At 40.6% G+C, this 14,782-nt stretch overlaps 1 protein-coding gene across 2 annotated transcripts in view; it reads right to left on the bottom strand.

The window, feature by feature from the left end:
- Positions 1 to 14,782, bottom strand: part of SRGAP1 (SLIT-ROBO Rho GTPase activating protein 1) — a 150,840-nt gene that overhangs the window by 18,342 nt on the left and 117,716 nt on the right. For both annotated transcript variants that reach the window (XM_083821498.1, XM_083821499.1), the window contains exons 13-16: positions 11,904 to 11,964; positions 11,669 to 11,746; positions 9,963 to 10,097; positions 64 to 169 (exon numbers count right to left, since the gene is read on the bottom strand). In XM_083821498.1, coding sequence (XP_083677624.1) covers positions 64 to 169; positions 9,963 to 10,097; positions 11,669 to 11,746; positions 11,904 to 11,964 — 380 coding nt within the window. The remainder of the gene's footprint in view (positions 1 to 63; positions 170 to 9,962; positions 10,098 to 11,668; positions 11,747 to 11,903; positions 11,965 to 14,782) is intronic.

The raw sequence follows: 14,782 nt of genomic DNA, 5'->3' as shown, positions 1-14,782 counted from the left end.
GTCGATACCAGCAGAGGACGGCAGACAACAGTACGGTACCTCCAGGAATTATAAAGCACTTACTGGTTGAGGAAGGCAAAGAGGTATCTCATCACTATAAGGACCGACCTGGGCAAAGTAAGGAGGAGTTTGCGGATGTGAAGAGCCCTCTCATAGAGATTGTCTATTCCTGTAAACAGAAGAGAGTATTTTAAATTCCCTTTCATATTATCGTCTAAAATAACATTTAGTCATTTTACTTGATTTGACTCTTGACCCAACATGTCCCTGGACAGTATCTTCTCATTTTGTGTTATTAGAAAAATAATACCTGAAAGTCTTCCCTCCTCTCATTAAAATCACACAATATGCAAGTAGTGTCTTTAATTGTAAGAAGTGGCAAATCTCCCAAACCCTGTGTCATTTGCTGAGCTAGACAGCTCATGAAACCAAAATATCAGAACATAAATAACCTGAGGGAACATGCTTGCCATCAGTTTTGAATACAGATTCATTCTCATTGAATTCACTCATTTGAATATGGATATCAGATACAATATTCTTATCTGTGAGCTTGTCTAATTAGTTTTCTTAATGAACTGTCTGGCTATAACTCTATTAATGTTAAGTAGACAAAGTAAGAGAAAGGTCTTAAGTTGTTTGGGGTGTAGACAACAAACAAAAAGATCCCATGTACCTTCCTGACTGATTCTATAGCAATCCACCAAAATTCTTCTGAAGCAGGCAAAACAAAGTCAGCTTAATAAAAGCACCAGTTCTTAATGTTTTGTAACAAGGATGCACTATTTTCTATGCTGGTCAGAAAGATTATGTGATGCAAGTGGGGTACTGATGGGATAAAAGAAATTATTTTTCAGAACAAGTAATCTGTAAAGTTTTTACTCAATGTGTCTTCTACATAAATGCCACTGTTAGAAACAACCTAAATTTTCAGTAATGCTCCTTCTGTTAACCAAGAAAGAATGCTACAGTTAACAACGCCTAGGGAAAATCATAGTAGACTAGATGAGGAATACTGTCCAGTGGCATTGACATGTATATTCAAAAATTTGGAAATGAGAAACAGGAGCTGATGCCAATAGCTAAAAAAGCATTTGAATCAAAAAAGTTATATTTAATAGTAGACATTAAAATAAATATATAAAAATGTGCTAACTGTACTCAGAGTTCTTGGTGTTTATTCATGCTCTCTGGTATGGCTATTTCTCCCAATCAGCATTTATTTGTAGATGCAAAGTGCGTGTTGACTTATGTTTCTTAGAAGACCTACTGGTGTCTAGTAATTAGTATTTTGGTACCAAGAACGAAGCATAAGAAGAGTATCAGCTGTGAGACTTCTGTCTACCACACAGTAGTGCTGCACTTCATTAGGAAATGCCACTGTAGGAAACTAAGGGGCAAAAGCTGTTCCTACATCTGTGCTTATGGGAGATCCCACTGGCTCAGCACCACTAATGTGCTGGGGAACAGAAGATTTTGGGATGGGGTGAAACAGTTTCTTGCGAGTCTCTGCAGAAGCAGAGCAGTCCACCATTGCTGGTATAAAGGAAATCCATTTGGATTGTGGTGTTCAGCACAGAAATAGCAAAGAGGAGCACTTGCAGGAGCAAAAAACCTATAACGCCGTGGGTGAACACTGGAATACCGACCCTGGTGAGCTACCACTGACTGCATCAAAACTCATGGGGAAAAAGACTGCTGTCAAGTTGTGTAATTTATAACCTAGTGAGTCACACTGAATCAAAGCTCTAGCTGAAAATCACTTCAAGCCATTACATTTCCTCAAGTGGAATACAGGACTTTAAATTTATTTTTATGTTTCTGTTAAACTTGAACTATATAAATCAAAAAGAAATATTTCTGGTTACTGGTTAAGGACAGGAGTCCTTGGCAGGGACCTGCTATGCCTGGGAGCTGTTTGCACGTATAGGGTCCGCAGAGCAATTGAAATTCTCCTCTCTCTCGTTAGAGGGCATACCACATCTCAGACATGCTAATGCTATGCAGCTTCACTTCTGCACTGGAGTGCCATGTTACTCTTCTGCACTGCTCATGGTCACTGTTTTTAGCACGAGGCCTTTCTCCACCTGCCTAAACTCAGCAGCTCTCAGTGGAAGGAGCCCGACCATATCTTCACTTCCCATTCCTCCAGCAGAAGCAGCAGTTGTTACTGCTAGCGGTGCCTTGTGGTCTCCAACTCACCCAGCCTTCCCCCTGTCTGTGAATCTTTGTAGGTTTTGGTGGTTCTGAGCCTGCGTGTATGTGGATTTTCTATGGAATGGGGCTCAGGTAGGAAGGTGCATCAGTTACTTCTTTCAACACTCCTGCCTCAGCAGCATGTCTGCACAGTGACGTGGTTCATCTTCTCCCGAGCCTTTCCACCCTGTGTACTGGAAATGGGAAGCTGGAGAGAAGTTGTGACACAGATCTGCTTTCTGCATCAAAACCTCCGCAGGCTGATTCCTTGTGCTGCAGCCCTGCCTCTTCCAACCACTTCTGGAGACCTGCCCTGACCCAGGTTCAGTTATTACTGAATCCAGACCAGCACTGGACTGAGAAATGCACTGGCCTGACTCCCAGGTGGGTCTGGCGGCTCGTTCCAGCAGTGTGCTGCCCGCCTGGGGTGTGATAGCTTTGTCAGAACTAATAAATGAAAACCAGCGTGGGACGCAGTCTCAAACACTGGCAGGCAGGTACCGCACAGAAGCCGTCACACTCTCTAAAAGAGAGTCTCTGCTTTGTGCCAACTGCAACTCTTCAAGCAGCTCCCAGACATGGATGACAGGATGTGTGAGTCAGGAACTGGTCCCTGTAGACACCATGGACCAGCAGAGGAGGCACAGAGAATTTAGATGTGTGTCCACGTGTTGAGCTCTCCCAGCTGCCCTAGTAGGGGCATTACTGCTACTAGCAGGTCACCTCCACGCCGAAGCTGTTACAAGCTGCAGATGCGAGAACGAGGTGTGTGTATTGCCGATACCTTCCTGGTAACCCAGTCCTAGTTTCTGTGAAAGCCCCTTTATTGAAAACCCAAACCTCTGCCAAGTGGTAAGTTTGTGTGCTTTCCGCACCATTTCAAAAGGCTTGTTTATCTTTCTTAGCACTGACTCTGTTTAAAGGAGATACGAAATAACATAATGTATTTGCATGCTGCTTTTAAACGAGGAGCCAAATTTAATAGTTGCTTGTGTGCATGCAGTGCATGAGTATTTGGATATGTGGGAAAGAAGGAATGAATACAGAGAGCTCTTTCTGCATCCAGGCAGAAAGAATTTGCAGCTCTGCTGTTTCCCATGAAGAGGAAAGAGAAAGCATTGCTTTGCCTACACTTGGCTGCATGGCCAAAGAGGAGCCCAAGACGAAATGGCCATCCAGGCTACAAACTGGTTGCTGCAAGGAACCACTGGCAGTCCCAGCACTGAGGTGTATTGCCACTGTGTCCTCCTAGTACGTAACACCGTGTCTTCCCTCTCACAGTGCTTCTGTTAGAGGCCCTCTGTATTACTGATTTTCAAGAACTGCAATTAATCCTACCTCAGCACACAGAAGGGTATCTCCCACTTTTCAGCTAAGAAAACTGAAGTACTGATATTACAGGACTTGTCCAAATAATGCTATAGTTGCCAAAAGAAATAGAAATCAGGGAAGTTGAAAACTGATTCATTACTCCAATGATATGATTTGATTCCCATTCTCAAACACAAGCAAGGGGATAAGCCTCTGGCAAGGCCAAAGACAGAACTATAGTGTTTTCTCTAACTATGGCAGGGAAGGGAGATCTGTGTGAAGGACACACGAATACCAACCTCAAATCAAGACTACCACCGGTTAAAAATAAAAAATAGAGACAATTATTTATTTTCTAGTTCCCATGTCTCAGAGCAGAGCAAATTTTTTGGAGCTCTTGTCTGACACGCCTGCATCCAGACCTGTCTCAGCCGTGAGGGTCAAATCCACAACCAGGAGAATGAATCCAGCTTACTCATGTCACTGCATAAATGAAAAAAATATCAGCTATCTGCCTCTTTATCAGCCACAGGCTAAGGTCCGCTTCCCAGCAGCATGAGACAGGCATAAATCCTAGCTACTCAACCCTCCTGTAAAAGTTGTGATTTTCAGCCTCCAGGAAAGATGCAACACTGGAACCCGTTTTGGAGAGGTGGTGCCACCTTTGCTTTCTACAGAGTTACATTGAGTCAATGAATGTGCGCTTTTCTCTTGCTTGAGAAATAACATATTTTAACCACCTGACTGATGATGAGTTGACTCATGATCAGGTTTTTGCCGAGGTAGACACTCTAACGTGAAACAGATTAGAGGTGAACAATCTGCCTCTGAAGAGTAAAGGAAGCTTAAGAGGGAAGAAAACATAATTACTAACAGAAGCCCCCAAATGCAAATAAAACAAGACCAACTTATAAATGAAGACAGGGATACATTCATCCTAAATAACGTTAAGAAAATGTAAGTCAAATTGAAGTTTAATTAAGCAATAATCATGAAGTAGTGGAGCATGTAAAAGGCAATAAATATTCAAACATATATTAATTCAGTGCTTTGGTGATGGAGAACAAAAGACTTCCGCAAGATAGCAATTGCAGTTGCTCCCAAATACTCTGGGCCAACTGGACAGCTACAAGCCTTTATCATCCAGTTTAGCTGAAGATGCTACAAGTGCACTGGCCATGGTCGTGGTCCTACATATGGCCCCTCCTGCACTGGTGGTGAAACAGTTATTCAACAAAGAGAAGATCCAGCCTGGGAGCAGTCAGAGCTCAGAAAACAGAAACACAGATTCTGATGTGTGCTTGTTTAACCATCCTCTGTTGATATCCTTTCTGGGCCAATCTCAGTCGTAACAAAAGAAATGCAAACATTTTGCAAAGGGAAGATACTATTGATCAGAACACGTGGAAGGAGAAAACTGGTCTCAGCGAGGAATGAACTGTGCTAACCTAATAGCCAGTACTGTGCAAGCTAAGCATATTTCACAGGCAAGGGTGGTATAAAGGAGGAAGAAGAAAGCAAACAATGGTAATGTAAGATCTCTCTCTCCTTTAGGATCACTGATTTGAAGGATAAAATCCAATGTGGTGTTGCTGTGTGGGGGTGACTCACTCCTTCGACTTGGAGGGGCACCTATTAGTAACAGAATGAGTGCCTAATGCTTTCTTTACACACACATTGAACATCAAATGGGAATGAGTTACACTTGCAGATGCAATTTTTATGGTCGATTTGTAGCTGACAGGTAATCTACGAGAATATGAATTAGTGCTGAATTTAGCAATTTGTGCCTCTTTCCACTTTGGTAGATGAGTCCAATACAACTCAGAGATACGTATATATTAACTCAGCAATGCCATGTACAGCTGTTTCATATCTATTTATGAGGGCATTGCAGGAGGACAAACACAATGGTATCCACCATCACTTCGGGAAAGAAACAGTTGTCCTGTTGTAGAAACTTTTTCAGGAAGAGCTGACAACTCATAATACAGTTTTTATCTTTTAAAGTAATAGTCTGGAAAAGCAGTAAAATCAATTTCTTACATAATATTTATGTCTGGAGGAAAATGCACACTGCTGGCTGCAAGGGATCAAAATGATGAACATTAGAAGGAAGAAATATGTAAATTTTCATCCACCCTGGCATCTTAGTATATCAAAATTAAGGCAAGGGAGATGAAACCAAGAAGAATTTTAATGACCCAAGCAGAAGCTAAACAGTCTGGGCAGCTGAGGTGAGTCCACGGCCACAATTGCGCAGGTATGTATATATAAAAATAAACTATAATGAACACGTATAAGAACTCACACCAGGAGAGGAACTGCAGTCCTCAAGCAGTGAAGGTGAGCTATGGCAAGCGTTCAGCACAGCTTCAGTACTCTCTGCCTACCTGCAACTCCTGTTACAAATATTCTGCGTATGTTTGTCCCAACCTGTTTCTACAACGGGGCGGAAAAGATGCACAGCACAACTCTCTTCCCTTCCCCACCACCCTATTTTACCTGCTGGACTGCGGAGTGCTGCTCTGAGCAATAGTGGCCAATACTTTTGCTGGGAACGTAGACTTATGACCCATAATGAAATGGATTCTTTATGTTCTGTCCTACCTTTCATGCTTGCTCTGGAGAAGTCAGAATTTGGACCCAATTTTAGCTAAAACAGTTCATAAACCCCAACAGAGTAACACTGTTCTCATGAGTCTAATTAAAACAAATTGTCCTAAAAGTCAGTCATTTTGCACTGCTTCCAATGTGTTTCCAAAAGGGAAAGCATTAAATCACAATGCTCTATTTCATTGAAAATATATGCATAAATGTAAAGGAATTCCTCAGTGGCTGTACTGAGGAAAGGTTCATTTTGCAGCTGTAACCTCAATTATGCTTGACATCCATAACTAAGTATTTCAGTTTCAAGAGGTTTTTCACTGGCAACATTTCATTTCCATATAAAATGCATGACATTCTGCCCTCTTAAAGTTTTACATGATGATTAACTTTATTCATTTGTTTTTTTTCCATCCCTCTTTTTATAACAATGTCTGCCACCAATTAATAAAAACACACTGGTATTTATCTAAAAAAAAAAAACATTTGAAAACAACTTAATGTTTACTCTTTTTCTCACTGTTCATCAGAAAGTGAATGCAGTAAGCATTAAGAGTACTTAAATCCTCTTAAATAAAAATGTGAATGCTTTCTGGTCTTAACACACTCAGTTGTGACCTAAAGAAGTTGTGGTAACCTCTGTTCTGACGAGGGAAATGGAGTCTCTCCTTGCTCCCACAAAAATGAAGACCAAGACACTTAGTAGGCAAGGGAACTGTTTGGTGTACGAGGGCCGTGTGAGCACAGAAAAAGGAACTAACACAACTATGACAGGTTCAAAGTCTGTAGTGGGAGAAAAAATCTTGCCTCGACTGTCTTCCTTTTTGCAAGATATATGAAGTGTTAGGGTTGAAAGAGAGCAATGGAAAGAGTCTTTGAAAAGACAGGCAGTTTCTAATATTATGTGCCACACAGGTTCTATTTAAATTGAACGGTGACAGGTAGTATATTCTGAAATGCTTGCTTTTTTTTTTCCAAATAAAAAGCATCTTATTGCCTGGAAGTAGCGGACCACTTAACGAAGCACACAGACTAGGTACACAGCTGTAAAAACAGTCCACCCCAGGCTCCTCTCAGATAATCAGAAGATGCAGACACACAGCTCACTATTCTCAGTGTGTGACTCTGGGGCTGGCTGTGGATACAAGGTACAAGAGCTGTTTCTTTCTCTGATCACACCACATTCAAAACTCCCACTGTGACAACACAAAGTAAAACCACCCCAATATGTTCAAAACAAAAATCCCCTTTGTCCAGCCGGATTCCAGATTTATGTCTTCTCCCTCCTCTGAAGGGAGGCACTGACATGTTGTTTCGGAGTGCCCCTAAAGATAACCTCATGGAAACCAAACCAAACAACACAATCCTGCTCTCTCTTATGTAGATATCTGTCTTCCTCCAAAACTTGTCAGAAACATATCGGGGACTCATTGCAAACATTATCACAAACAAAATTTCTTTCCTCTGTAAGAGCAACAGTACAAGTCAAATCCAGCAGAACTACTCAGTCACTACACCTTGTTTTGACAAGCTGTTACAGAGCTGATAATCCAGTCTTAGGAGAGCCTCAGAGAACGGGCAGCCTAAACCAGAATCAGACGGCTACACCTCTTCCCCTGTAATGGTCCATTTGAGAGGGCCACGAGGATGCTCAGAGGGCTGGAGCACCTCTCCTATGGGGACAGGCTGAGGGAGTTGGGGTTGTTCAGCCTGGAGAAGAGAAGGCTCCAGGGAGACCTTACAGCGGCCTTCCAGTGCTTGAAGGGGGCCTGCAGGACAGCTGGGGAGAGACTCTTTGTCAGGGGGTGTAGTGACAGGACAAGGAGTAATGGCTTTAAAGTAAAAAAGGGGAGATTTAGATTAGATATTCAGAAGACAGTCTTTACTGTGAGGGTGATGAGGCACTGGCACAGGCTGTCCAGAGCAGCTGTGGGTGCCCCATCCCTGGAGGTGCTCAAGGCCAGGCTGGATGGGGCTTTGGGCAGCCTGGTCTGGTGGGAGGTGTCCCTGCCCATGGCAGGGGGTTGGAGCTGGGTGGGCTTTAAGGTCCCTTCCAACCCAACCTGTTCTACGATGATTCTATGAACACAGTGGAGTGCAACTCCACTGACTATATTGCCTGTAACAACACATATAGTATCGCCACATATAAGAATCACCATCTCAATTTTCTTATTGCTTAGTCAAAATAATGGAGTCATAAAGAGATCCAAAGGGTAGAGTCTGATAGCAGAAATTTTGAAAAGAAAATCTTGTACAAATGTTAATGATGAAAGTGATTAATCTTTTGAACAGCTTATCTAAGAATGCGGTAGATTTCCTGTCAACTGAAGCCATTAAATCAATACATTTTACCAGCAGACATGCTTTAATTCATCCAAAAGTTATGGAAATCAGCACAGAATTATTAGGTAAAGTTCCATCACCCCTGTCGTGCAGAAAATCACTCAGTCAAAACGATCCCACTTTAGATTTCAATTTCTATGACTCACAGACATTTTCTGGGCTGTGACATTACGGTTAGCTAAAACTGAGCTCAGGCAGTACCAAGATTATCCTTTCCAAAACGAGGGTGCCTGTCTCAGCATCCTCCTTAGTGTGGTATCAGACTGTTAAACTGTAGTGTTAAGGTCCTTCAGGACTCTTCACAACCACTGAGACTGTGAATAGTAACAGCTACAGAAAATCACGCTGGTCTGTTGGACAAAAACCATAACATTGCACACAGAACTGATCCCAGCAATCCACACACTTGTAACCTCCAGGCTGAATTACTGCAATCCTCCCTATCTGGGAAGGAAACCGCACGTGCGGGGTTCCCCCTGGCATGGAGCAGAAAAGCCCATATACTCACCAGCCCAGGACACTGGGAACACATAAGTCTGCTGTCCTGACTGCTGGGCTGTCTCCTTTGCCAAAATAGCACAGTTCGGAGAGCCTGCCCTGATTAGTATTCCAAAAGGACTGGCCCTTGTTACCTGTGAAACTGCCCATTGGCTCCATTTGGCTGAAATAAGCTATTTACAAAGGAAGAGTTCAGAGGAGGAAATTCTTCCACAAAGCTAGGACCTCTGACTACTTCTGATGGACCCGCAGGGAACAGTAAGCCTACTGATGGTTGGTTTGGCCTCACACCTCCTGAACATCTGCAGGGATCTGTGAACTGGAAAAGGTTTTGTGCATGCCAGAGCAATTCAGCCATCCACTGAGAACTTCCTAAATTACTACAACCTTTCAGCGTCCAGCTATGAACGCCAGCAGCACACAGACCCATATGCTGCTCCTCTTGGGCATCCCATTACAACTTGGCAATTCTTGTGTGTTGGAAGGCAGACTGGGCTCTTCTGCAGACAACATTCAGCTGCTTCCTTCTGTTCTTGCACTGAATAGTTTTCCTGCCGGTTGGACCTGGGTTTTTAAGCTAAGCGCAACAAAGGAACCACACAATGCCGAGCGACTAGTTACTTATTCACTAGCACTGACTCCAAGCTGTAGGGCATGAAAACCTTTGTGAAATGTAACATACACTGTTTGCATGGTCATGACTTCATCCCCTTCCGTCTGCCTCAGTGCACAGAGGAAAATAATAATGCGTATAAATTTAACTATCTCCTGTATACCAAAAGGTTTTCTTCCTGCTCTATTAAACAAAGAGTTGCACTGTACATTAATCCCACTGGAAAAAGGGAACAACCACAGCTGCAAGTATGACTAATAACTGACCCAGGCTGTTACAGATGGCAAACAAATTGTCTCAGAAAAATCTGTGAAGATAGCTCTTTTTTCAGGCTGCTATTGTATATATGAAAGTAAAATTCTATTGAGAAGAAATAGAGATTTCTACTTACTGATACAAGAAATAAGATCATTAAATCTTTCCTTAGGAAAGACAGGATTTTCCAGCCCTCGGAAATAGAGCTTCAGTACTCCAGCAACTGAGTTAATGTCGTGGTTACTTTGGTCATCTGCCAAAGGATTTTCACCTTAAAAAGAAAATAAAGTGAATGAAACACATGCAGGAGCATTCTTGCATGCAACATTTTAATAAATGAATGACTTTTTTTTCCATTGTTTTTGTTTTTACTATGTGGGAGGTGACAAGGCAAGCATTCAAGTAAGATTATAAACATTGCTTTAGAAATCCCAGGCTTTTCACTGTAGAAATTACACTGAAAACAGTAGCCTAAATAAAGCTTCCTTTACATTACATAATGTAGTGATCTCTTAAGTCCTGAACTTCCAATCAGGTATTTATGAACATGTTATGATTTACCAGTAGTAAAATAAAAAAGCTGTATGTTCTTAACTGAATAGAGTTTCTCAGACTATTCTTTGGGAGCTTACATAAAACAAACAGATTATCTAACTCTTCGAATTGCAAATTTGTCTTCATTATTTAAAACTAAAGCATTCAGGAATATTTACAACCATTTAGTGAAAACACTTTATGGAAACTGAAAACCTAAGGCCCAAGACTGAACTATGTGTAATTTTAAAGACTTAATCTTTATTTTGAAACACTTTAAAATGTATGCACTTTCCAGACTAACACTACCTAGGAGAAGCACTGAACAACAAGGCAGATGCAGAAGTTGTAGAGCAGGAGGACATGCCTTCACTTAGCATGTAAAAACAGCTACTTCACCTATCTTGTCAAGGACCAGATCAACTTTAACAAGATATGCAATTAATATTTGGGAGAAAAATACTGGGCATCTTTTTTCATGCTTTTAGTCATAAGATTTATTCCTTGAAGGGTTTTCTCATTAGCAGATGATCTGCAAAAGTTTCTTCTGGAAACTAATAAGAAAAAAAAAAAAAGGTTCCAAAACCCAAGAAAAGAGAATGTAAGATTAGTCAAACAAACAAACAAAAAAACTAAGTAACTAGTGTTGCTTTAATGTAGTTAGGGGATTGGATTGGCAATGCCCTGGACCTTGTCTCCCCTAGCAGAGGAATCCTAGGTTTGCTGTTGCATTTTACATTCATGTGTAAAAAATTATTTTCAATTCCTGGTATCTTTCCCATAATTCCTCCTCTGGGGCTGAAGTTTCCTTGAGGAACGAAAACCGTAGTTAAAAATGGAACAGCTCTTTCACAGCCTGTATTTGCATTGATCCTGTATTTGCACTGATCATGATGTCACTTTGGCAGAGGGACTAGGAACTTGAGCACTCATATTCCAGAAGATCAAGTAACAGCATTCTCAAATTGCATTAAGTAGTCTCTTGAATGTAATTAAAAACATAATCTTTCCTTTTTGAGGATCTTTAAAATAAAATAAAGACTAACTATTCTTTGCAGTTTACCATAACAAAAGACTAATCCAAGAGACACATGAACATCTACACAAAAACAACCCCAAGCTCCTGGGACACAGTGTGGGAAAAACATGTACATCATTATACTTCATCTTTAAGCATATGACAGTGCAAAGTTTAAGGTGCAGTACAAAAAGTGAACAAAATTCTTAAACAGACAAGAAAGTAATTAGAAATTAAAACATTTTAAGTGTCAGATATTAAGGTGCTTGAATAAGCAAAAATGCAATTACCTCTCTCAAATGAATTTTTAATATCATTGACTTCCACCTGGGAACCAGACACTCTAAAAATTCCCTGATGCTGAAGACCTGCAGCAAAGACGGGAGACAATGGTGGGAAATTAATCTATTTTAAAAATACTTTTCACTTCTAGTTTTAAAACAAAGCTGTAGCTGTAAACGCATCATGCACAACATACACAACTAAGTTCAGTAATGAAGTGACATAACATATTTCATTGCTTACCATACAAATTGATAAATCTGATACAGCTTTCCACAATGAGAGGAATGACTTGTCCTGAATCCTGGAAAAACAAGAGCAGAAAGAGTGTACTGCAGATGTGAAAAAGGAAACCTCCCTACTCTGGAATGAATGTGAAAATGGGTTTTCTTGGTCAATCCAGATGGACATACAGTGCTGCCAAAAAAACACATAAGAAAATATATAATTTCTAACAGAATTCTCATCCCATTTAGGGAGGGAGGGAAAGGAACAGGTGAAGAGAAAAGATTAAGGTTCTTAATGAAAATCATTGAATCAGGAAATTCACAAACTTCATTCTCTAACTCTGCCACTGTATCCGGCTAACACTGTATGTGACATCTAAGCTCATGCATTTATTTTAGATTTTTGAAGCAAAATGAGTTAAAGCAGTGAATTTGCCTTTAGTTTATTATTAACAATAATACTCCATGATGAAGACGATCCTTCTGCATTCATTTAACTTACCCCTTTTTTTCCCTAGGGGAGAAAATCTTACATGGGCCTAATTACACAGGGTCTAATTCCTGGAGGTGCTCTTTTTTTTTTTCTTTTTTTTTTAGCTAAAAGTTACTGACGATAAACAGAAGACAAAGCCTTTCCTGGACCTGCTGGACTATCAGAAAAGTTCTTGGAGATGAGCTACCCAATGACACTGCATGGAGTACTTACTAGCTGTCTCCCTCCTCACCTCCCTCCTGATTTGTGTATCCTAAAATACAGCAGATGATGTCTTAGCACATTATTTCAGGCTGCACTAACTGTGGTAATACACTGCATGGTGAACTGCAGCCACTTTGAGTTAGGAACGTTGATCAGCTGCCCCTTCAGCACAAAGGCATTGGGAAAGGGAGGTCACAGCCTGCTCCTCCCCACCTTCAACTGGCAGAGCTCATGAATCAAAGCTCTTGGTCTCAGCCATGGTACAGCAGCCAATTTATAGGTACATCTCCAGTTAAACAGAGGTGTTTTAATAAAGGAGAAAAAATGCTAGTGGTGGTAGGGGGAGAGGATGACTACACACCGATTTTCAGTGAACTGTCTTTTTCCTTCAAACCGCTGATTTTCCAGAAGAACCATCGTGGTCCTTCAGTTGTGTGTTTCGGCACTTTAAAAAATGGCTATTTTACCCTATGCACATTAATGACTACAAGTCATCAAATATCTATTAGAGATACAAATCATATGATTAAAATTATGCTTGTGTTGGAAAAAAAATACTGTTTCATAAATAATAGGTACCTTCAAACTTCTCATCTTAGAAGCTATAATTTTTCTTTCCAAATGAATTTCAAATATGTAAGCGCTCAGAGAATTGACTAATTCATTTGAAAGTTTAATATAAAACCAGTCTGTATTATAAAATCATGAATTCAAAGGCACCCTGTAACTCAGAATACACATTTCTTCTTACTAGTCCTTCTAATTTTCATGCTAAATTACACTAGCAGGAAGTTTATGAATTAAGCCCAAGTAGATGAAAAGCCAACTGCTAAAAAAAAAAGCGTTTGAAAAATAACACACACTGAAGCAATGAAACAATGTGATTCCTGAGGCAACCTAACTCCTGATTTTCTGTGTACTGCATATTGTTTTACTGGGGTTTACAAAAAACTGTAACAGTAATTATGCTATTTAAGTTGTGGCTTGTTTATCTTTTAGATCAAAACCTAGCAAACACTGGTTAGCCAAGAACCACTAGTATCTTTCTGTTTGAGTAGTGTCATGATTCAGTAAGAGCTGAATAAAAAAACAAACAAACACGGAACAGGTCAGTTGCTAAATGAGGAATACACACTGTCATCTTCACAGACCAGTGAGCACTCTGGCCCTCCACAAAAGCAGAGTATTAGCAACATGCCCAACATGCACCCGTATCTCCTGTTAGTACACTGGTTCGTGCGATAAATGTAAAGCCTCTGAAGAGATGGCGTTTGCAGTAAGAAATTACGAGTATATTACTCTCTTACTTGTTTCTTGGGGGAATCTGCTCAGAACCACATACAACTTCGTAGTTAAAGAGATTCCTTTAAATAACGTAAACCAAAAATTTTGGATTTGGGATTTAATGACAAGAAAAAGTTTGAAGTAACAATCTGTGTTGGTGAAATTCAAGAACAGTGACCCTACTGCTACTGTGAATTTAATCTGATGTGTGTAGTCAGCGACTGCATGTTTGGGACTAATTATTGTATCTTACGATGCAAAAACGGAACAAAAAGCAATTTGCTGTGATACTGTATTTCACTAGCTGTAACCCCTTCTTGCACGTCAGAATGACACATCCCTATGAGGAATGACCCGTTCTTTGTGCAGGGATGACTTCCTAGGTTAGCTCCCACACTGCCAAATCTGTGATAAGGCTACCTACTTTTTCCTTTTGAAAGACTACGTAGAACTTTCTCTGCTTGCAAGTAAGCTCTGTCACTCTCACTGCCATGTAGTACAGCCCTCTTCAATGTGAGAGAAAACGACAAGGTAGCATTTCTCCAAATTTCCTCTGTTCTTCCCTAATCCAGGGGCTTTTTGCTGTGGATTTTTTTTTCTTACTTTCTCCCTTGAGCAAGAAACCATTCATGATATTAATCTCTGGCCCCATGTGATGATTTCCTGGAAGTCTTTGCACAACACATCACCACCAGCATAATAATAATAATAGTTTTTCCACATAGTTGTACTGAGGCTGGCTGAAAGCTCAGTTCAAAGACAGCTAAACTGCTACGGTGCCACTGAGCACAGAATTTGGTCTGCAACATATTTGCTGCTAACTAAGCTGTGCAGAAAGAAAAAAAAAGACACATATAACATTCAAATTCAGTTCACAGAGCTTGCAGTCAGGAATTCCATTCATTGCACTTATA

This window comes from Anser anser (genome assembly GCF_964211835.1).
Source record: "Anser anser genome assembly, chromosome: 1".
Taxonomy (NCBI): domain Eukaryota; kingdom Metazoa; phylum Chordata; class Aves; order Anseriformes; family Anatidae; genus Anser; species Anser anser.
Note: the sequence above shows the minus strand (reverse complement) of the source record. Positions and strands in the feature narration are given on the sequence as shown.